Consider the following 21,916-nt stretch of genomic DNA (forward strand, 5'->3'; position numbering starts at 1 on the left):
TTTAAACGTAGTCAATCTCCCAAGGGACAAATTCCGGCTACTTGTCAAATTCTACATTGGCCTTGTTGGGTTAAGAAGCATTTATATAACAAAGGCTTAGCCTCTTGTGCAAATTAGCATCTAGCATTTTATTGGAGTTGGGGTTAAATGAGTTGTTGTGACTAAGGAGAGGACACAATAGACTTTAGGTCACGGTGCAAATCTTAATAAAGCATGCTTACAACATATGTATTTCTGTACCGATTACAAACTGCTTAAAATGTAACTAGTTCTGTCTTAAATTAATACTAGGTCATGCATAATGCAACGCTGTAAATCACTTTCGCAACGTAAACAAAGAACAGCTGTTCACGAAAAACTGCAGTTTTAATTAAAATCTAAATAGCATTTGTTGCTGTAGTAAAATATTATGTGAAATAATAATTAGACTAATTAATATAATAATAATAACAAATAGAAAATCTGCAAGCAATATTAATTTATATTGCACCAAAATAATGACAACATCGTTGCAACTATATCGCTATAGTTTTACCGCGGGTGCCTTTGCTGCTGGCGGTAGTTTTTTTGGACGCGCGCCAAGCCAATTGTCGGAGCTGCCGGCATTGACAAGTGGATTTGCGCCAACAGCCGCGGCAACATACTATTTAGGTGAGAAATGTCATAAATACAAATGAAAGCAAATTTTTTGTATTTTTTTTTTTAGAATTACTTTTTTTGCGTGCTGTGCCTATTATCTTGATGGTGATTTGTAATGTATTAAATTGGCGCTATTTTCTAAAAGCTTTGCAATGTACTGAACATACATTGACTGCAACGGTGCTTACCGCTGCCACGAATTATATGTTATCGGTAAGAATTTGGTTAAAAGCATATGCTTATAAATTAATTAAGATTATTCTTAATAGTTTATATTAGGTGCACTGGTTTATCGAGAAGAGATTACACTAATGTCAACGGTTGGTGCTATATTTATTATAACCGGCCTTTGGTTTCTATGTAAAGCACAAGAGGAGCAAAAACTAAGTGCAAAACATAAAAAGTCACATTAAAAATAGAAAATAGAGTAAATTAATGAAATAAAAACTTATTTTTTTTTTATTATTAGCTTATGGCTTTTGTGATAAGTAATAAGTACAACCATAAGATGTGAGGTGTTATACATCATATTTAACGGCTCTTTAATAATTATGGTTTTTCTGATAAATAATAAGTACCAGCCTTAGACCCTACGAAGAAGATATGACAAAGAGAGCATTCCTGGCATTCACTTGGCGAGCCTTTAACTTCACAGCGCCCATAAGGTCATCTGAATGTATCAGAACGCAGATGTAGAATCTTCAGACGTATCAGAACATTGCACTCTGCACGATAACATGATGTGTTCGTCGAACACCTGATAGTAAGGCATGCAGGCTTTCGGTAAAGCAACACAATGCGCTCCTCTTTAATTGTGTCTGCAGGCGTGTTTTCGCAGAAATCATCTTTGCAGTCGCCTGCTTGAAGTGAAGCCGTTTCCTAGAATCAATTTCAAGACAGTCAGGTCTACGTAACCGGAACTGACCCGGTATTTTTATACAGCCAAAGACTGTCAACTGCTCAGAATTCTGCGCTACTATAAAAGAAATTATTCCTTAATTACTTCGACGACATAAAACAATACGCCTACCAGATTGCGAACGCAACTAATTTCAGATATGCAGTGAACATCATTCACAGTGAAGTCATTAACATCTTTACCTACTCACTCCCAGTGAACGCCGCTTTTGGAGTCAAACTACCATATATTGTCGACGAAGAGCTCGAGTTTGTCTAGAGAATATAGAGTAACCCTTGCGCAACCTTACTCTATGACAAAATCGTTTAGTATTATTGTTGTTGTAGTGACAACCTTGAGGAAAGTTCCGATTCCTTTTCGTTTACTTAAAATTCGTTTTCGTAAAATCGGGTTTTGACGCGGTTGTATTGAATAAAAACTTGATGGTGTTCTTATGTTGGTGTTTCCAAAAACGTCCCACTAAATAATATTGGGTTGCAATATAATTATAAATTCGTGAGGGAAAAGTCTATCCTAGCAGTCTCTTGATCACCACCCACCCGTAATGAGAAACATTGAATTTTTTATAGTTTTTCTCTTGGTTGTTTCTTTCTCTTTTTTTAATATAAGTAATATTTTGTATGATTTATTTGTTGTTGTTTTTATCAATTAAATTTAATAATAATAGTAATAATAATTATTATAATAGGTAGGCGTATAATTACTTTCTGTTTTGCTCTTCATCTCAAGTTTGTCTCCTTGAAATACTAAACAAATTATATGCAATCAGGTGAAGACAACAAATGACACAAAATTTTATATTTCTTTTTCACTGAAATCCCTGCTCTATCTATAAAACACGCTTATAGCGGCTATTATTTTGAACTGATTCCCTTCTTCTCTTATCAATTTATCATATGTAGTTGTTGTTTTGCAGTCGACATTTTTCTAGCACATCTAAACACTTAAAATATTAATTCTTCTTGTTTTTTTTTTTACAAATTATCATTGCTGTAACTTTTGCATTGCGTAGCTTGTTACAACAGCAGCTGCCAACTGGGTTGCGCTGTTACGTTGTGTTGCTGATGCTGCTTGCCATTTAATTTGGTTGTGCGTCGCGCAATATTTGAGATTTTTTTCGCATAATTGTGTCATTTGTTTTTTTTGCGTTTTGTTTTAATTGATTTCATATGTTCAACTTGGTGATTCATACTTTCGTTTGCTGGCTTACATGATGAAAGAGCAATTACATACATTTATAATATTTATTTATTAGAAAAAAAATGAACATAAATAAGTATTTCTGTAATTGAAATTAGCATAAGTTTTCTTTGCGTTTCTTTAAATATAATATTCTTTTTCCTTTTTTTCGCTTTCTGTACTTCTCCTTTGTTTTGTTTTTGCTTTCACTTGTTTCTCCCATTTTTTTGTGATTTTTTTGTTTGTAGTTTTGTTTACGAAATTAATTGTTAACGCGCGCGCGTGTTTGTTTACGTTCAATTGTTGCAGTTTCGGTTGCTTTGGGGTGGCCGCTGTTGCCAATGTGTACTGCAGAGTTTTGACATTCGTCACACTACTAATTAAAGGTTAACATATTTTGTTTTGTGGTTTTTCCGTGTGTATATGTAAATGTATGTGTATATATATTCGTGTGTTTATGTTTTTTGCTTCTTGGTTTTGTTACTCTCATATATATATATATAGATACATATGTATATATATATTCACGATTCTTAAGTGGTTCTCATCATTCTGCCTTCTGCTTCAATGCTGCTTCATTTCGATTTCATCACACCCACACACTCCTTTCTTTCTTGGCATCTACTTCAATCAATTTTTATTATCCAAACCCATTGGTATACGCTGCGATGAGCGGTTCATATATGAGCCAGACGATGGGTTCGACTGTCCGCCACTGCCATTGCGCCCACCAAGCGTGCGTGATGGTGGCGCATTGCCACGTCCGTTACCGGTGCCACCACCGCCATTGCCACCGCCGCTGCCGCGCGGACCACGATAGTTACCGGATTCGTAACGTGAGCCCGAATCTTTATTTGAGTACACATTGCCGCCACCGTTCTGATAGTACGAACCGCTCGACGAATTTTCATTGTTGCGGAAATAGATGCCACTTCCGCCACGACCGCTGCCGTTCTGTTGCGAATTGCCATAACTACCGCGACCGCGTCGTCTTTGAAACTGTCGTCCGTTATTATAGTGACCTACAAAGTTAAATTGCAAATTAAAAATCTTGTCAATTACGGTATCAGAGCTCACTTACCACCATCCTGCTGTTGATTTGAATTCCAATGATTGGATTCATGAGCGTTACCCGATGATTGGTTGCCATCGCCGTAGCCACCACCACTACCGCCAACACTGGGTCCGGCGCCACTGCCACTACCTGCACCACCGCTACTGTTGCTGGACGTCCATTCGATTTTGCGTACAATCGCTGGCGTGTTGTCGCTGTTGCCACTTGGGGTCGATGGGTTTGACAGCGCGTTCATCTCGGCACTCCATTTTGTGGGCTGCTCCAAAACGTTGCTTGCGCCAGCAACGCTGCTGCTACTGCTGACACCACTCGAGGATTTCAAAGCATTGGCAAGCGCAGCAGTGGCTGTGGCATTGGTGACTGCAGTGCTGCTGATGTTTGCAGCTGCACGTACACTGGCCGCAGTGGCTTTGGACATAGCATCCCATTCGTTGGCTATCACCGATTCGCTGGCATTGAACTTGCTGTGTGTGCCCAAGTCTTCGTTTACTTTCAGCTCCTCTGCTGCTGCGGCTGCTGCAGCGGCGGCAGCGGCAGCTGCACTGGCTTTAGCCACCACGGCTAGTTGCTGTTGCATTTGTTGTTCGTAAGCTAGGCCGACGACGCCATTATCGAAACCCAAATAACCGGCGGCGGTTACATCCGAAACACGTACATCACCTGGTTGCATACCCAATGTTGGCTGTGGCTGTTGCGCTTGCTGTGGTACTTGTGGCAATTGTTGTTGTTGTTGTTGTGCATTTTGCTGAGCCAGACGTGCTTGCGGTGCGGCCATACGCGCCATTATCATAATTGGTGCTTGTTGTTGTTGCTGTTGTTGTTCGGTAAGCAATAACTGTTGTTTATGGGCTGTGACCGCATCTTGTGGCTGCATGCCCGGACCCCCGACGGGCGAGAACAATTGTGGATGCTTTTGTTGCTGCTGTTGTTGTGGGAACATGGGGCTCGGGTTGTTGCTCGCAATAGTAGGCGTATTGCTGCTGTTCGCACTAGTTGGTGCTGTCACACTTGCGGCCGCCTGCATGGGTGGGAATGATTGGTTGGTAAATGTTTGCGTTGGAATTGTTTGTTGCGGTTGTGATTGCTGAGCCTGCTGTTGTTGTTGCTGCTGCTGCTGTATGATTTGCTGCTGTTGTTGTAAATGGTGTTGCTGTTGGTTTTTGTGCAGCTCTGCTGCTTGCAACTCACCACCATGTACTAAAATATTTTGTTGTTGCAACTGTTGTTGGGCTTGAGAGAGACTATCTTGTGAAATTGGTGGCTGCTGCTGTGTTTGTTGTGGCGGTTGTTGTTGTTGCTGTTCGAACACAACACTGCCAATGGGTGCATTGCCAGCTAATTCTGGTGAATCAAGTTCGCTCTCTTGCAAAAAGTAAAAACTACCATTGCCAATTATCTCCGCTACGGGACGCATTTGTTGTTGTATAAATTGCTGGCGATTATGGGGGAACAACCCCTGTTCTACAGCGCGCACTGTTGTTGGTGTGAAATGACCTGGTGGTGGTTGTGGTGCTCCATGTATGGGTATAGCACCTTGGGGTAACTGCGCAGCGGCGGCTTGTGTGCCTGGGCTAGTCATCAACTGACGCTGTTGCTGCGGTGGCGCCTGTGCAATGGGTACCATTTGTGGTGGTACCTGTGGTACACCGATAATACTGCCTGGTGGCACCTGTTGCATCTGTGGTGGTGCACCTTGCATTTGCTGTGCCGTGAACATGGCTACATGCACTGGTGCAGCGCCTGTACCTTGTAGTGGTGCTGGAAAATTGGGGGGCACAGCGCCAGCTACAGCATTTGCTGGTTGTATTACAACTGCATTCAGTGGTTGTTGCTGTTGGGTTTGTGGTGGTTGAATACCGCCCTGTACCTGTTGTTGTACATCAAGGTGCTCCTTAGTTGCTTGCTGTGACACCAATTGCTGGGGCAAGTTTGGTTGTTGTTGTTGCTGCTGTGCCAAATCATTACCGTTACCTGCAATTGTTGTTTGCAAAACGGCATCTTCATTTAAACCAGCATTGGCATTCTGCTCATCCAAATCATCTTCTACATCAATAGATGATACGTTTAACTTCTCCAATCCTTCCTCTAAATATATCTCGTCTGCATTAGCCACATCTTCACCGTCGGCGGCATTGCTAAACACTTCCTCCTCTTCCTTAACCTCAACCTCTGCCTCTGGTGTTGCCATATAGATCTTATCAAGATAACCAGATTCCTGAATTTTATTGAAGATTAAACGTATCTGATCATAAGTAAAGTTTTCTGCATAGATCTTGGGGCGTCCGTCAATGGTCATTGAATAAAGTTCGGCCGCTTTTTGTGCGGCAGTCACGAATGGTACATCATCTACAGTCTCGGGACGGGTCGTACGTACATCGCAACAACTAAAATGAAAATATATAAATAAATTTAATTTTTTCCTTTTTTCAATTCTACTACTTACAATTTATCCAAAATGGTGATATCGGCAGTTTCCAATTTCAATGCGCCATTGGCTCCGTTTACAAAGTCGGCACGAATGGTCTCATCTTCGAAGCAATTGATGATATTTTGGATAACTAAAGCTTCACGGATTTTGGCAGTCTCAGCAAGGGCACGTGTAATCAGATCCTACAATATAAGTACAAATTGCATTAAATATTTTTAAATAATTTTATATGTATATTATGTACCTTGCGTGCTTGTTTCCTTTGCTCCTTTTCAGCTTCTTTCACAAATTGCCACATTTGCTTGGAGAAATCGCGTGCGAATTCCAACATAGCAATAACAGCGTCATATTTTGCTACAGCAGCCTTCTGGTCGGAGCTCAACTCCTTGCCAGAAGCTTGAATGGTACGATATGATTCCAATTTAGTCTGTGAAAAACAATATTAATAATATGTAAATAGGAGTGGAATAAATAGACATTACATATAGCATGAAAAAATTTTAAACAAAAAAATTAAAAACTTTAACTTCAGCTGCACCGAAGTTGTAATAGCTTTCACAGGTGCAATTCTTGTAGCATAAATATGTAGGTATAAAGAGAAAAATTATCTTGATTTTGGTCGGTCGGTTTGTATGACAGGTATATAATAAATTAAACAACTTCCACGCAGGGATTTAATATTGATCGGTCAACAAATGAGCAGATTCTTGGAGAGTTATGCATGTTCTCAATATCGTTAACTATAAATACCAGGAAAATGTTTACTCATCTCGTACCTTTTTCAACAGAAGTACGGTGCACAGGTGTCTTTATAATAGATATCATCCACTCAAGTTTTTATTGTTATATGCTTATCAACGAGCGATTAAAAACTTTGTTGACGAATATGCAATAGAAAATAGTAAACAAAATGAAGCGGTGTGGAAAAAAAAAATAAATAACCTTTAATTTTATGCGGAAATGGTAAATCACCGAAGGCAAACATTTTTTTGCTTATTACGAATAACATGGAATGCAGTAATTAAGCAAAGTATAGTGGTCGCAACAAAAACAAAATTGCAGCAGATATCAAAAAGGGGATAGGTAATAACAGAAATACGAAACAGTAAAAAAAAAGTAAGAACCATGAAAAACTATGCAAAAAAAAAAGTGGCAAGAGCGAAGCGAAATTGCTGGTATAAAATAAAAGATGAAAAATCGAACAGAAGCACATGGAATTCCCCTATTATGCACTAGTGATGCCACATTACAAAAGCCGCTGAATAAATTGCTTCAACAATTGACATAGGTCAATGAAACCCCTCAACAAATATATAAACGGTGATGAACTTCTCATACAAGCATGCTATGCCAATCTCGAGTTTAGTCAGCGCACAAATTGTCATACTTCTTTATCGAGTCATTCAAAAACACAAAAGCAACACAACCATTATTTTCATGTTCTTTGTGTTACACACTTTTCGCACCCCCGCACGGATGGCAACCGTAATATATGCCGTGTGTTGTAAATTGTTGCTGCTACCACTGCTGCTTTGCTTTTGCTATAATCGCCGTAACAAAGATGGCGTCGCGCGAAAAAATTCTGCGAAATACACCGAACAAAACCGAAATAGCACGAATGCCAAATTTTTCTTAAAATGAAAGGAAATGAAGTTAATGCAAAATCCATTTGCACTAAAAAAGTTTTAAATACAAAATTACATAAAAATATATTTGCACTAAATAGCAGAAAATACGAAAATGCTACAATGACTAATACGCAGCATAAATTAGCACAATTTGTTATGACCGACGCACAATTATGCGGCCGGTTTAGTTAAATGTCTGTGGCTTTGTTTCAGCCAGCTTTGATTTATTGCCCTTTCTTAAAAGGGGCTTCTTTGTGAATCCTCCTGGATTGTTGGCATAAAAGTCACGGCAGAAAAATACTTATGTATAAATTATACTTCACTCACCTTGCGTTTCTCCAAATTGCGTATCTTATGGTCAATTGTGGTGATCGTTTGTTTCATTGGAATATTAGCTTCTAACACAGGATTCGTAGCAACTCCTTTTGTATTGGTGCTAGTTGAGGTAACCGAACCCTCATTAGTAGTACTGTTGACAATATTATTGTTCAATACTGTGCTGTTCGCATTATTCTCGGGCACAGCGTTGGAGTTGCTATTGATCACATCTTGAGACTTCTTTGTGGCACCGCTACCAGTACCATTATTACCACCGCCAGTACCATGCACAGAGCCTATGGAGGCTTGTTTCTCCAGTTTGTTTGAAGCAGAAGGCATACTTCACTGATAAAAACCGAATCAAGAATGAAGTGCAGCGCGTTTTTCTAGCGTGTCTATGAGAATGTGAATTATATGAATCGTGTGTGTCAAAATATAATCGCACCGTAGACAAAAAAGGGATAGAGCCGCAACCAGCAAAAACTAAACCACACAACGACGAAAACGATGACCACGGCGAGGAAAAATCACGAAATTCGCTCAAGCGCCGTTTTTAGGCGATTTACATGGACTTTCCGAAATTAAAAGACAAAGCGTATGTGTTAAATGTAGGCAAATGCGCTTTACATTGCCTGTGAAAGAGGGCGATAGCTATAGTGCGTGCTAAATATATTTATCGCCCTTCGGTGCAAACGAGCTCAATTCGCCGTGTAGTTGTTCGAAGAAGCGACAGTGTTGCCATAATCGTGCAAAATTTTTCTGTGCACTCGTGAAATATTGAATTGTTTATTAATTGCTTATGATAAAAAAAGAGTAATAATAGCGATTTCATTGTGTAGGTATATTTTCTAAGTAACAAATTGACTTTAAAATTTAAAAAGGTTAGTAACTAATAGCAAATAAATGTAGCGCAATAACTTGGTAAAAATTTGCTAAAAATATGAGTGCGAGGCTGTGTGGTTGCTATAAATTTATATTTAACTCAAATCAAATCTAATTTAAGTATTCTTTCACCTATTTTAAAACTTTTAAATCATTTGCTCCTCCCACTAAAGTCCGCAGAAAAAAGGAAACAGTTTATATAATACTTCTTCAAACTTTTGCATTTTATTGATATGTTTTATTATTATTTTTTATTATAATATATTATAATAACTTTCAAAAATGCGTCATATTAAGTGCAATTGGTTATAACCGTACTTTATTTATTTACTAAAACAAACAAGGCACTTCGTTTTTTACAGTTATCATTTTATATAGAAAATAATGTGAAATTCATTACAGGAAAAAATATTAATAAAATTAAAATGAAATAAATAATAATAAAAATAAAAAATGATAAGATTTTAATTTAAGTTGTGTACAAAAAAAGAACAGTTATGTTTATTATGATATCGTATGAGTTTTCAAAAATGCTGTTTACTTTTCAAAAGTTAACATTTTTATGTATGTTTTATAACTACAATATGAAATCATTAAGTATCCACCAGTGGCTTGAGTCTGTTACAGGAAAGGTAGCACTATACAGTCGTATAGTCTACATGGTTAGGAAAAATTTAGACTGTGTGTAAGTTGGAAGCAGCTCTGCGTATAATTTATTTAATAATGCTTAATATTTAATGCAAAAAACAAAAAAAAATAAAATTAAATTAAGCAGTTCAAATAATTTTAATAATATAAATACTATGAAATAATTACTAAATAAAAATATTTTTGGAAGTTTTTTTAAATGGGAAGCTATTGTCGGAAGCTTACATTTTTTTTAACATGAAAGATTTTCTGTTTTATAAATTATAACAATTTAAATTAGCAGGTCCTTGGAAGTTTTGATAAACTGGAATGGAAGCAATTTTCGGAAGTTAACAATATTTGTTTTTAGAATTGAGTTTTCGTTCATCCATGGAAGATTAATTTGCCTTTAAAAGAAACTTGTTACTAATTTCATCAAATAATTAAAGTTAAATTTAAAAAATATTTGTTTAAAAACTATGTTTAATCATATTTTTCCAAAATTTTGTTTTTAAAAAAATATTTTTTCAAATTGTATCTCTCAAAATAATATAATTTTTTTTTTTCAAATTAAACTTTTTCTTGAAAACAATATTTTTTCAAAACATTTTTTTTTTTTAAATATATACAGTGAAAGCTCTATTAAATGGACGCTCTACTAAGCAGCCATGTTCATTAACCGTGCACATTAGCCGATTCGAACATTTTTGATGCGTATTAACCACAATCGATTGAGCGGACAACTCTATTAACCGGACAGAAAGTGTCCGCGTATGGGAGCTTTCAGTGTATATATATTTTCAAATTAAATATTACAATTTTTTTTCCAAAATAATTTTTTTTCAAAATAATTTTTTTTCAAAATAAAATCTCTTTCAAAATATTTTTTTTTTTTTCAAAATAAAATCTCTTTCAAAATATTTTTTTTTTTCAAATTATAAGTCTTGCGCAAAAATAATAAATCTCGCTTAAAAATTTATCTGCATATTTGCCACATTTGGCAACCAAATCAGCTCACATAGAAGTTGACAAACAGATGGCGCTGAAACATAACGGAAGCGGGAAAATGGCAGAATTTCATTTGCTTTCCATATTTCGTTGACAATTTATCCTAATTGGTAATTTTAAGTGCTATAATTTTAAATTTTTGATAATATCTAAATTTGGTTGTTTTTTCACTAATTCTCAATAATATTTTTAACAAAAGTGTAAACGCGCAATTTCGTTGTGTTATGCAAATTTTCGCTTAAGGCGGTAGAAGCTGCGTCCAAACACAGCAGTGACACTACGTTCAACACCAACAGCAGGAAGGGCGAACTACTGAATATGACAACAAAAACAACGATGGGCACTGCTAAGCAATTTTCCACAATTTCTTCTTTATGCTCCACATTTGTATGCACCGTTGTTTTGCAGGAAAATTTATTGATATTCAATTGAGTCGCTGTCCAATATTGTCGAAGATTTATTAGACGAACGCCGCCGCGTCCAATAGTCAGTGTAGCCGCGTGCTTCATCATAGTGCTGGACAGTCGTACGCCACGGTGGCCATTGCAGTTATTCCTCTACGAGATCCCAAACCATGAGTGAGGCGTCTGTGCCGCCCACTGTAACAACAGTCTGATCGCCGTAGAGAAAACGTGAACATGCCAGCATACCGGAATAGACTTTCGCTTCGTGAAATTCGGCGCGTGGACTAATACAGGGATATCTGTGGGAATAAACAGTAAATTAAAAGTTTGAAAAAAAAATGAAAAGTAAATATTGACATGCCTGAAAATGCGCAGATAGCCATCGGCATCACCGGACACCAGCATGTCTTGCGCCGCCGAACGACTGCAGGTGGCAATAATTGTGTTGTTGTTGCTGTAGTAACGGTTACTCCACATGCCAGCCACCAAAAAGCCAACAGTGCAATTGCTAGTCAACCATTTGACATCTTTCATAGCAATGGGACTGCGCTCCGGCGAGAGTGACTTGGCATCCCAGAAGAGTAGATCGAAGTCAATGGTGACCGTTTGCACGAAATTGCCATCCATGCTCCAGTCCAGATGTGTGAGCGGCTGTGAGCCGCGTATTTTATTCACCTTCTTGTAAGAGAAACCGTCGCGCGATACGCGGAACAAATATATGCTGCCATTCTGCGAGCCCATTGCGATCATGTCGCCAACTAAATAAGGAATAAAAAATCTCCTTAACCAATCCAAGCTAAAGCAATGAAAACTACGCACCTTGATTGAACGCTACACAGTTCAGCGGTGAGCCGCAGACACGCAACGTCAGCATAACGGAACCATTTTCACAATTGATGACAAGCAGATGACCCTCAGTGCTGCCAGCAGCCAGTGCAGTGCCAAATGGATGAAAAGCTAGTGAAACACACTCGTAACCGGTTTGTATAGTCCAAATTAATTTGTTTTTGCGCCACAGTGCGATGTGTTTATCATGGCCGGCAGTGGCGAACACCTCATCTTCGGGATGTGCGGCCAAGCCCCACAATTGGCGACCATGGCCGAAAACGACTTGTGTAAAGCGACGCTGTAGTGAACCCTCTAAAATGTTATTACGTGTGGTGCCCACATAAATATTGCCATCATTGCGTCCGGGACGTTGTGGATAAATAGTGCGTACGCCGCCAGCGGCCTCTGGAAGCTAAGCAAAGAAAGTTTAGTTAGAAAATGCATTAAGCATGCTTGTTAACTTTGCTCACTTTTGTGTCTGCAATTTTTTTGTAATTTTGTAAAGAGTCCCAGGCGGCAATTTTACGATCCTTCTCACCGCCCGACAGCAGCGTACCCTCGCCCAGCATAATCAGACAACCAATACCCTTGTTGTGTGCCTCGAATTCCGTGCGTACAAAGTAGGCGCCATCCGAGTCAACCGAATAAATGGTTATGAAACCATCGGAATCGGCAGTGATGACATCACCATCCGGTTCGAATTGCACGCTGGTGACATGAGAACGTGATGGCTGCTTAACAATATCGGTGCGTTCGAAAAAGCCATCTTTGCGACGATGCCAAAAAGCCAGATGCCCACGCCCATGTGTGATAATGAGATTATCGTCCAGCGGATGAAAGGCGGCGCCTGAGAGGCCTTCTTGCAGCGTCTACAAATATAAAATACATTTAAAGTGCTGTTGTTGTGCATATTGCAGCTACACCTACTGCAACTTTGCCGAGCAGATGTCCCCATTGCCACTGCCAAACCGAAAGTATGCTTTCGCGCCCGCTATCCACAGCCAATATATAGCTGCCACCGTTCTGCAAGTGATGAAATGTTGCATGTTGGCTTTATAGAAATATGTGGTTGCAATAAATTTACCAGTTGTGAAAAGGCCACCGCTGTGACGCCGCTATCCAACTCGCCCATGCCGAAAACATAAAGTGTCTGCAGTGATTCGGTGCTCCAAATGCGCACATGCGCTTGTGATTTACGATCGCGTCCCGCTTTCTGTCCCGAAGCCACCAGCTCACGTGATGGATGTACATCCATGCTATTGACAAAGTGTATTAAAAACTGTAAATTATATACGAAAGCACATTTCAACACCATAAAAGCATACTAACCACATAATGTCCTCGGTGTGTCCAGTATAGTGTCGCTGTGCATCTTCCTCACGATCCAGCAGCACAGCCACAGCAGCTACGTAATACAATAACTCACCCGATGGCAAAACCCAGAGATTACGACGTGCATCAATACCACGATAGCCGTGACTGCGCATGAAAAAGGAAAGTTAAGCAGAATGTCAGTATAACTTGGCATTAAAGCAGGGCAGCAAGCGCATTTCCAACTTACACCCACTGTAGCTGCAATTTTTTATCGGGCGGCGTATTATCCGCGGGCGCATGATGTAATGGTGGATAGAAGGTACGCCGCAAGCCACGTATAGTCACTTTGGTGGGCTCCTCTTTCATAATGTCCAACATGCTGTATTCACCGTTCGCACGTAAAATCTCACTCTCCGGCGCATAGAGAATGCGTGGACGACTTTTACTGCGTGGACGTGCACCGCGTAAAGGAACCTTAGGCAGTTCTTCTGTGGGTAATATTGGCGCTGCGGCGACAACGGAGGGGCGCGAACGTGAACGCCTAATAGGCGAACCGGCAATTAAGGCAGTGCCAGTTGCTAGATAAAATGTGTCAACATCGGCAAACTCGTTGCGTAGTTGTGAAAAGCTGCGTACCTGCAAAGCAACGCAGACAAATGATCACGTGTTTAGGGTGTGAGCATACAGACATGTCGTAATTGCAAAATAATAGAAATAAAAAGAAAAAAATTGTTAAATCGTCGGCGTAGCAAATCGGCGATTATGCGGTTATTGTGTCATGGTCAATAGCCTTCTATCACTCACCTCTTGTCCTGTGCCCGTGTACATTTTCTTGGCGCCATTTATTTTCAACACTTGACCCAAATCTTCTAAGACCTCTTCGAATGGCTGCGATGTGCGCAAATTCAACAGCACACGACACTGCAAAAGAAATTGGGAACAATAACATTAAAAATAATGGTATACACATTTCGGGTTCAACAAATAATTATTCAGTCTTAATTTTCCCTAATAGAGGCCACCTTTTACCACCTTTTTTTGGCTTGCGGCTATGACATAAATCACATGCTAAGCAATAAAACGTTCAACGGTAATTAGGCCATATGACAGCGTAATAACGGTTCACTAACAAATTTAAGTCAAGGTTGCATGACACGAGACAGCATAGCACGGAGGGCAATACTTGGAAAAGTGCATATTTGAAAATTAAATAAAACCGAAAAGTGTAATGTGGGGAGGCATTAGTCTGGACTATGCTTTGTGTGGAGAAGAGATCTCAACATTCTTCTTCTTCAGCATTACTTATAAATTTTTATACCCTCCCAATATGTTGCACAGAGTATAATAGTATTTTTCACCTAATCGTCGCACTAAAACAATCAAGAGAGATTTAGAGTTATATAAATATGTATGTATATCAAAGTTCAAAATTATTTTTCGTCTAACCTTTTGTCGCTCGCTTGAGAAAAATTTAATTATTTTGATATTACAATGTTTATGTGGCTTTGAACTGGGTCGTCTTTTTGATGAAATCCAACAATATCTCTATTAATTTCAACCAAATTTGGTAATCTATTGTTGCGAATCTACTGCTTGCTAGTTTACTTTACTAGGTTCGTATCTCTGGATTGACCAATAAAACCCAAAACTGTTAAATTCAATTTAACAAAATCTCTTTATTTCACGATTCGTCTACACTATAGCAGTTTACTCTTAGAACTGGCTGCTTACGTTGGCGCTGCCACGGCTTATATAGCCACACACTCCTTGCTGATGCCGAAGTGTCCTTCTAGAATATTGCGTGTGGCAATTATAAGAACATAATGCTATACGGCGCCAAATGCAGCTATTGTTTAAGTAGACAAACGCGGCGCCCAATGTTTATAATAAGGGATGCATATAGCAATACAAATACCAAACTTAATACTACTTTTGTAACAATATTTACATCCTTAATGGAAATGGCAAAATCCTACGATAACCACGCCTATTTCTAATATAAAATTTCATCAGATTCCCTCACCTTACGATATATAAATCAAGTATCACTACACACAATCGCGCATAGATCCCTCTCAATTAGAAATTGATGAAATCAGACTACAAATGAAAAGCTCCGAGTCTATGAGTTTGTTTTTACAGAAAATATGGATAATTTTGCGAGATATATTAATGAAATGCAGAAGGCCTCTATAGTCAAATTATCTCTCAATGTTTAAGCCCCTAATATCGTTTATGAGAAGCTCCGTATCTATGGCTCATTTCATTCCAAAAATATCGATTACATTGTTCATTAAATTCAGGGAGCATCTTTCCCGTAAGCAATGTGTTATAGTACTAAAAATTGATAAAATCTGTTTAGTTCTTGCAATATTTCCCATATACTCGTAGTTACCAATCGATTTTTGTTAAGACATGTGGTTTTCAAAACAAAAAAAAATTAAAAAAAAATAATAATAAAACGTCAAGAATTTATCTTTATTATAAAGAAAAGGGTTTGCTACTGTGTTTTAAAAATGAGCTTGAGTAGGTGACCGCGCGACTGGATCGAATAACTTCGTGATCCCCAATTTTCGACTCCTTTCTCAGTAATATAAGCCATATGTCAGCAATAACGCGCCGAATATTTTCTTCTAAGGCATCAATCATCTCGGACTTATCTGGGTAGAAAGCGATATAGGGTGCTTACCAAATTTTCCTACAATAAAGTGCTTATTTCGTTGCTTGTACGGCATGTAGAGGAGTCTTGTTGGAATCAAAGATCGTTCGCATCAATATCCTCCGATTTTGGTATGAAAAAGTTATTAACCATTGTTTTATAGTATTCCCCATTTAATTTAAAATTTTAGGTAGCTTTTCAAAGATATATATATCATATATGTATATCAAAGATTCCCTCTGCCCATAGAGCACACCAAACATAGACTTTTTGAGTATATAATGGTGCTTTGTGGATTATCATCACTCCAAACGTGACAATTTTGTTTAGTAAGATACTCATTCAACTTAAAGTGATCTTCATCGCTGAACAAACTGTACTTGAGAAAATCGAAATCGGTTGTTCATTTCGTTTTGGCAAATTTTAACCAAACGTACGACGCGCTGGATGGTTTTTCGAGTTGGATTTTGGAAGTCCGCAAACCTTGATCTTTCGACAAAATCCTCCATCATTTATCGGAACGATTCATTCGGATCTTCTTTGATACTCTGCTCCACAGCAGCAAGAGCGTCTTTAGAGTTTAGAGATCGGGTTCCACACCTACAGTCGTCAGGAGTTGAAAGACTGTAAAGGCCGCAGGTCATTTAGCGTTACTCAGGATGCACCAACTAGCAGACGACTTGTACATACAGTAGTCCACGTGCGATATTTAATCAGCCATGTTTTTACATTTTGGCCACTATTCGGCCCCACTGTCGTAATTTTTCTCATCAATTTACCATAGCATTGCACAAATTTTCACTTTTAAACCAAAGTGCCACATTTAAAATCCATGTCATCTACAGTAACGGTGTAATACGCAAATTTTCCAGCGAGCGCCATTTTTTGCGCTTTTGCCGTTAGGCAATTAAATTTTAACTAACAGCTTCATACATTTAATTTGGTTATAATTTCACAGCTACACAACGGCACTTACACATACACATGCATAAGCCTGGCTTATATATTTCAAATGCCACTCCACTTTCATTGGCTTTCTATGCAATTTACCACCATCAGCGCCACCATTAACGGTAATTATAAATTTTTCGGCAATATTCGTGTTCTTTTTTGTTGCCATTCGCCAATGTACGCATGTGTTTGTGTAGTTGTTGTTGCTAAATAAAATTACATTTTATGGCCGATAATTATGAAGTCTGTGACCCAGTTGGCCTTTATTGTTTGCGGTTGCACGCGCCTGTCCGCAAAGCAAGCGAACACATGAGATCTTTATGTGACCCACGAAATGTGGTCGTCGCCTGCAATATGTTCGAGTGCGTACGAATGTGCTTGCGCTCAAAAGCACTCGACATTTATGACATTTAAAAAATCCTAAATTCGCATAATTACAAAATATGGCACTTTATATTAAAAGGCAACAACAAAAACACGAATGTGCGCATGATTTTTGTGGGCGCTAGGCATTTTGTGACCATTTTCGCGGTTGTGCTTTAGAAAGCTCGTTTCATTTTAGTACTTTGAGGCGCTGAAAATGCGAATTTGACAATATTTTGGAATATTTAATTAATTTTGAAAGGTTTTCACTATATTCTACACAAAATTAGAATTATACTGTATCACTTGGCTCTTTATTTGTACCAAGCGTTCATTATATCAGCGAACTTTCGGGAAAAAATTAAAATTTAAAGAACAAAGAAAAATAGTTGGTGGACAAAACTTGTATAATGCATATTTATTAGTAAATATAAAGGTCATTTTAATTTGTAGGCCCTTTCCATTGCTTTAAATCCAGCGATAACAGTCTCGCATATACATAAATAGCATCTTCTGCAGTAGGAATCTAACAGCCCTATTGAAAACTCTCCATCCTACCATAGTAAAACACATTTTTTTGACAAAATTTGTTTTCTTTATTCAACACAGCTCCCTTCAAAGGGAGATTATAGCGACCTTTAAACTTTTTGATACTATTTTTGTGGCACGATTTACCTGTGCTTCAAAATAGCCCCTGTGCTTTCGGCGATCACCTCTTCATTCGACGAAGATTTCTTCCCAGCGAGAGTTTTTTTTTATATTTGAGAACAAAAAATAGGCGCTGGGGGTCAGATCTAGAGAATACGGAGAATGCGGAGGTCAATCGAAACCCAATTCATGGATTTTTACCATAGTTTTGACTGACTTGTGACACGTTGCATTGGCTTGGTGAAACAGCACTTTCTTCTTTTCTTATGTAATAGTCGCTGCTGATGATCCTTTCTTTTTCTAGGTAGTGAATAAAAATTACTCCATGCATACCACTAAATACCGACGCCATAACCTTGCCAGTCGACTGTTGCGTTTTCCACACAAAAGTGGGTTCATCGTGTGCCGTCTACTGCCGATTGGACTTCGGAGTGAAATAATGGAGCTATGTTCCATCCGTTGACACATATCTATGCAAAAACTGGGATTTATTACGCTAGAACATCGTCAAAAACTGCTCTGAACCATCAACTCGTCGTTGTTTTTAGTCAAAAATGAGCTCACGCGACGTTTACTTCGCACAGAGATTTCTAACACCCCTATATTCATGAATAATATGATGTACATGTTCAGTTTAAATCTTAGAGTGTCTGATAACTCGAAAAACCTCACCTTACGCTCATTCAAAATTATTTTGTGGACTTTTTTGATATTTTCGTCGGGAATAAACTCTTTTGGGCGTCTACCATGTTCACCACGTCTAAACTTAGCGTACCAATCCTTGAGGATTGATTTTTCTGTGGCAATGTCCAGAAACTCGTTATAAAGTCTACTATAATTTTTCCCTTAAAAAATAAATATTTATCAACAATTTTTTTTTAAATAACATAAGTTGCTTCACTACAAATTATATACATAATTCACAAACTAATGATTCAACAGCTGTCAAACTTTTACACGCGCCTAAAAATCATATGAATTTCATTGTAATAGCGCCATCTATGTGTGAAATCACTGTCCACAGTATATTGGGGGCAAGCAAGGGTATGAGCTTGTTGCGTTAATCTTTCACATTTCACAGATGTAATCGAGAACATACATATTTTAAAGCCGACGAGTGCTTTTCGATCTTCTCAATTGATGCAAATATTAAAAAGTTAAAGATCTGGCGCTTGAAATCGCCAGTTAAGTGTTAGAGAGATGGCATGAGAGCTCGACATCTCTCGCAAGTCCGTTCGAATGGTTTTGGTGGATATTTTGGGTAAAAACGCGTTCTTGCTCGACAGGTCCCAATAAAGCTGATTTTTTTTTTCAAAAATAGTACGTCTGTGGGCAAATTTAAAGCCAAAAACGCAGTGAATACCATCCATCAACCACGGTATTCACCAGCTTTGGCTTCGCGTGATTTTTTCTTGTTCCCCAAATTGAAATTGACGATCTGTGGAACCTGTTTTCAGTCGATCGAAGAGATAAAACAAAATTCGCTGAAGGAGCTGAAGGCGATACCACAAAGTGCTTCGAGAACTGAAAAAATTTAGTGTAGTAAATCTGGTGGCGATTACTTTGAAGGCGATAAAATAAATATTGATGAATAAATTGAGTTTTATTTATAATTTCCTGGTACTTTTTTATCACAGAGAAGAAATAATACGTGGGAAGAACTACACTTTTTAAAACATAGGACCTACTAATGCGTTTTTTCCATGAAATGTACGAAGTCTTCGTTGCAGTATGAATTCACATTTTTTGTTGTTGCGTCTTTAATTTATTTTTATTTTATTTCTTTTATTATAAAAAATAAATATTTTTTAATATTACTAAATTCTATTTTCAAACGCTTCCGCTATGTTTCTGCTCTTTAAATTTAAAAATACCGTTAAATTACATATTATATTTAAAACGACACATTTTTTCTACTTCCTTTAACATATACAATCAAATTTCTTCAAAATCCCTCCATGTTTCCACAATTGAACAGAGGTGAACTCTTAAATGCGTATTATTTCGCCATGAACGTGCACATGGCATATGCAAATATTTGCACATACTTTTAGGCTCTCAGCCAAATTCACAAGACTTGTCGAAGCTTATACACACGCACACCTTGCCTTCACTTAATTCTTATTTATTGTTCGCTTTCGTCTCGCATGCCACTATCGAAGCCATACAAAAAATTCTGCAAACCTTTGCGCCGTTTGACGTCAGCAATACGATCGTGATAAGATTTTTGTCGGCATACATTTGAATGCGGTCTGACATATTTTTAGGCGCATAAGCGTCTGCTATGCAGTGTAAAGTACACATACTTATGGTATGTACGCAAGGTATTGTCTGGGCCGTAGTCTAATGCGAACGTGATGTCTTTGATATTTGCCTTGAGGCTTCTCTTTTAAAGTGCGTGTGCCTACTTTTTCTGTTTGTGAAGTGCAGTTAATGTGTGTGAATGTTGTTATATTATAATTTTTATTACATTTTTTAACATATTGTTGTTGTAAATTGCTGTTGTTGTCTTTGCTTTGCATTTCACACGTGCAACTGATTGCCAAGGCAACGTTTTGTGTCTGTCTGTGCGGAATTTTAATGTGCCAATAGGGCGCAATAATTACTGTGGCTTGCATAAATTATCGTTGCATACTTGGTGGCGCAATTGCGACTGACAATCCGCGATTCGCCTTTAACGCGTAATTGCGTATGCGAGGGTGGTGCTTAAATTGTAGGAAAAGTTGTATTCTAGAGGTTTCTTAAGTTTTAATTTCTTCTTTGAATTTTGAAGGTCGAAATTATCGAAAATGATATGGCTTTGAAGATTATTGCATGTTGCTTTTTATGCTATTGCAACATGTTGTTAAGAAGTATAGTAGTTTTATTCAACTAACGCTTGTTTGTATAACCTAAAACTAAACGCGATAGATATAGAGTCATATATATGCATATACATATTGTTTAAATGACAAGGATGACGAAATTAGTAGAAATCTGGGTGACAATTATGATATCTTGATAAAACTTGGTACAAATGTTCATTGGCAAAAAATTAAGGATGAGCTCATAGATGCTCGTAATCAGACCACTGTCACGCCCAACTCCATTAATCGCATACGTTTAAAAAACCATAACTAAGCTGTAATTTAAGATATCGAACTCATATTTGGTACAACGAATTTCATTAAGTAGAGGCACCTGTGGTTTGAAAATTTGTGAAAATTTTAATTCCATCTGATTCTTTCACATTCCAGTATATACATATAAATAAAATACCAATTATTATATCGGAACAAAATATTGCAATAATATTGCCTTGAAGTGTGCCACTTCTTCAATAAAAGGTGTCTAAATCGAACTGAAAGTGACTATAGTTTACTTTTTAATGAAAATCTCGGTTAAAGTGTGAGAAATATAAGTGAAATTCGGAGAAAATTCGGAGAAAGTTCTTTTCTAATAATAGTTTGTCTGAGTATCAAAAATGGTTTGAATTAAGTCAATACCTTCCATGCCTCCCCCTATATCTAAAATAGAGATGTTTGAACTTCCTCATACCGCAGATATCGGTCAATATGTGATTTTTCTCACTAAAAATGATAAAACGTGCTTGAGATTAATGAAACACAGGGATTGTTTTATTAGTATGCGGCATGTCAATAGTAAATGGTATTGGCAAAAATAGTTAAAATCGAATCAATACTACCCCAACTCGCATCCACGTACAACAAATAATTATATTCGCTCGTCTAACAAGTTTTATGCTAAACATGTCATTTCGTGTGTGAGTTAGATATTTAAAAAATTGCTTGAAAATATGTTTTCCAGTATACCCGAGCAATGTTCAAATTAATGCAATCACCCCGTACTTTTTTTCCCTCATTATATTCCATATAAAGATTTCCATATTTCCACTTATTCTAATCTCTTCAGGTTGGTCAAAATATGATTTTTTAATGCAATGTATTTAAAGAGTTATGTCATTTAGCGCTGAATTTGTCTGAAATTGGTCTATGACTTAGTATAAACCTCATATCCCTAATATAATGAATTCCGATCCTCTTGTT

At 37.8% G+C, this 21,916-nt stretch overlaps 3 protein-coding genes across 6 annotated transcripts in view; 1 reads left to right on the top strand and 2 right to left on the bottom strand.

The window, feature by feature from the left end:
• Window positions 1-355: 355 nt before the first annotated feature.
• On the top strand, window positions 356-2,534 carry LOC105233833 (uncharacterized). The gene is made up of 3 exons (XM_011215998.3): window positions 356-651; window positions 707-852; window positions 909-2,534. The coding sequence occupies exons 1-3, from the start codon at window positions 498-500 to the stop codon at window positions 1,050-1,052; spliced, it is 444 nt and encodes a 147-aa protein (XP_011214300.2). The 5' UTR covers window positions 356-497; the 3' UTR covers window positions 1,053-2,534.
• LOC105233832 (caprin homolog) lies at window positions 2,515-8,751 on the bottom strand. Its single transcript, XM_011215997.4, has 5 exons — window positions 8,196-8,751; window positions 6,485-6,667; window positions 6,256-6,422; window positions 3,819-6,196; window positions 2,515-3,759 (listed from the first exon to the last, which is right to left on the bottom strand). The coding sequence occupies exons 1-5, from the start codon at window positions 8,523-8,525 to the stop codon at window positions 3,368-3,370; spliced, it is 3,450 nt and encodes a 1,149-aa protein (XP_011214299.2). The 5' UTR covers window positions 8,526-8,751; the 3' UTR covers window positions 2,515-3,367.
• A 1,781-nt stretch (window positions 8,752-10,532) lies between these two features.
• The window catches only part of LOC105233831 (echinoderm microtubule-associated protein-like CG42247), a 121,922-nt gene continuing 110,538 nt past the window's right edge, over window positions 10,533-21,916 (bottom strand). For 3 of the 4 annotated variants that reach the window (XM_049459009.1, XM_049459010.1, XM_029548375.2), the window contains 9 exons: window positions 14,054-14,170; window positions 13,497-13,885; window positions 13,265-13,414; window positions 13,020-13,191; window positions 12,863-12,958; window positions 12,406-12,804; window positions 11,927-12,347; window positions 11,469-11,865; window positions 10,536-11,406 (listed from right to left, as the gene is read on the bottom strand). In XM_049459009.1, coding sequence (XP_049314966.1) covers window positions 11,253-11,406; window positions 11,469-11,865; window positions 11,927-12,347; window positions 12,406-12,804; window positions 12,863-12,958; window positions 13,020-13,191; window positions 13,265-13,414; window positions 13,497-13,885; window positions 14,054-14,170 — 2,295 coding nt within the window. In that variant the 3' untranslated portion in view covers window positions 10,536-11,252. Of the gene's footprint in view, window positions 11,407-11,468; window positions 11,866-11,926; window positions 12,348-12,405; window positions 12,805-12,862; window positions 12,959-13,019; window positions 13,192-13,264; window positions 13,415-13,496; window positions 13,886-14,053; window positions 14,171-21,916 lie in introns of all 4 variants that reach the window. The other variant, XM_011215996.4, reaches the window with a different exon arrangement.

The sequence above is a fragment of the Bactrocera dorsalis genome, chromosome 5 (genome assembly GCF_023373825.1).
Source record: "Bactrocera dorsalis isolate Fly_Bdor chromosome 5, ASM2337382v1, whole genome shotgun sequence".
In the NCBI taxonomy this organism is placed as follows: Eukaryota; Metazoa; Arthropoda; class Insecta; order Diptera; family Tephritidae; genus Bactrocera; species Bactrocera dorsalis.

What these genes read in the sequence shown, in the direction of transcription:
- LOC105233833 (XM_011215998.3), top strand. Translation starts at nt 498, where the DNA reads ATGACAACATCGTTGCAACTATATCGCTATAGTTTTACCGCGGGTGCC. An exon ending in CGCGGCAACATACTATTTAG is followed by an intron (nt 652 to 706) that starts GTGAGAAATGTC and finishes TTTTTTTTTTAG; the next exon opens with AATTACTTTTTTTGCGTGCT. An exon ending in CCACGAATTATATGTTATCG is followed by an intron (nt 853 to 908) that starts GTAAGAATTTGG and finishes TATTCTTAATAG; the next exon opens with TTTATATTAGGTGCACTGGT.
- LOC105233832 (XM_011215997.4), bottom strand. Translation starts at nt 8,525, where the DNA reads ATGCCTTCTGCTTCAAACAAACTGGAGAAACAAGCCTCCATAGGCTCT. An exon ending in ATCACCATTTTGGATAAATT is followed by an intron (nt 6,197 to 6,255) that starts GTAAGTAGTAGA and finishes TTTTCATTTTAG; the next exon opens with TTGTTGCGATGTACGTACGA. An exon ending in AAATCAACAGCAGGATGGTG is followed by an intron (nt 3,760 to 3,818) that starts GTAAGTGAGCTC and finishes TTAACTTTGTAG; the next exon opens with GTCACTATAATAACGGACGA.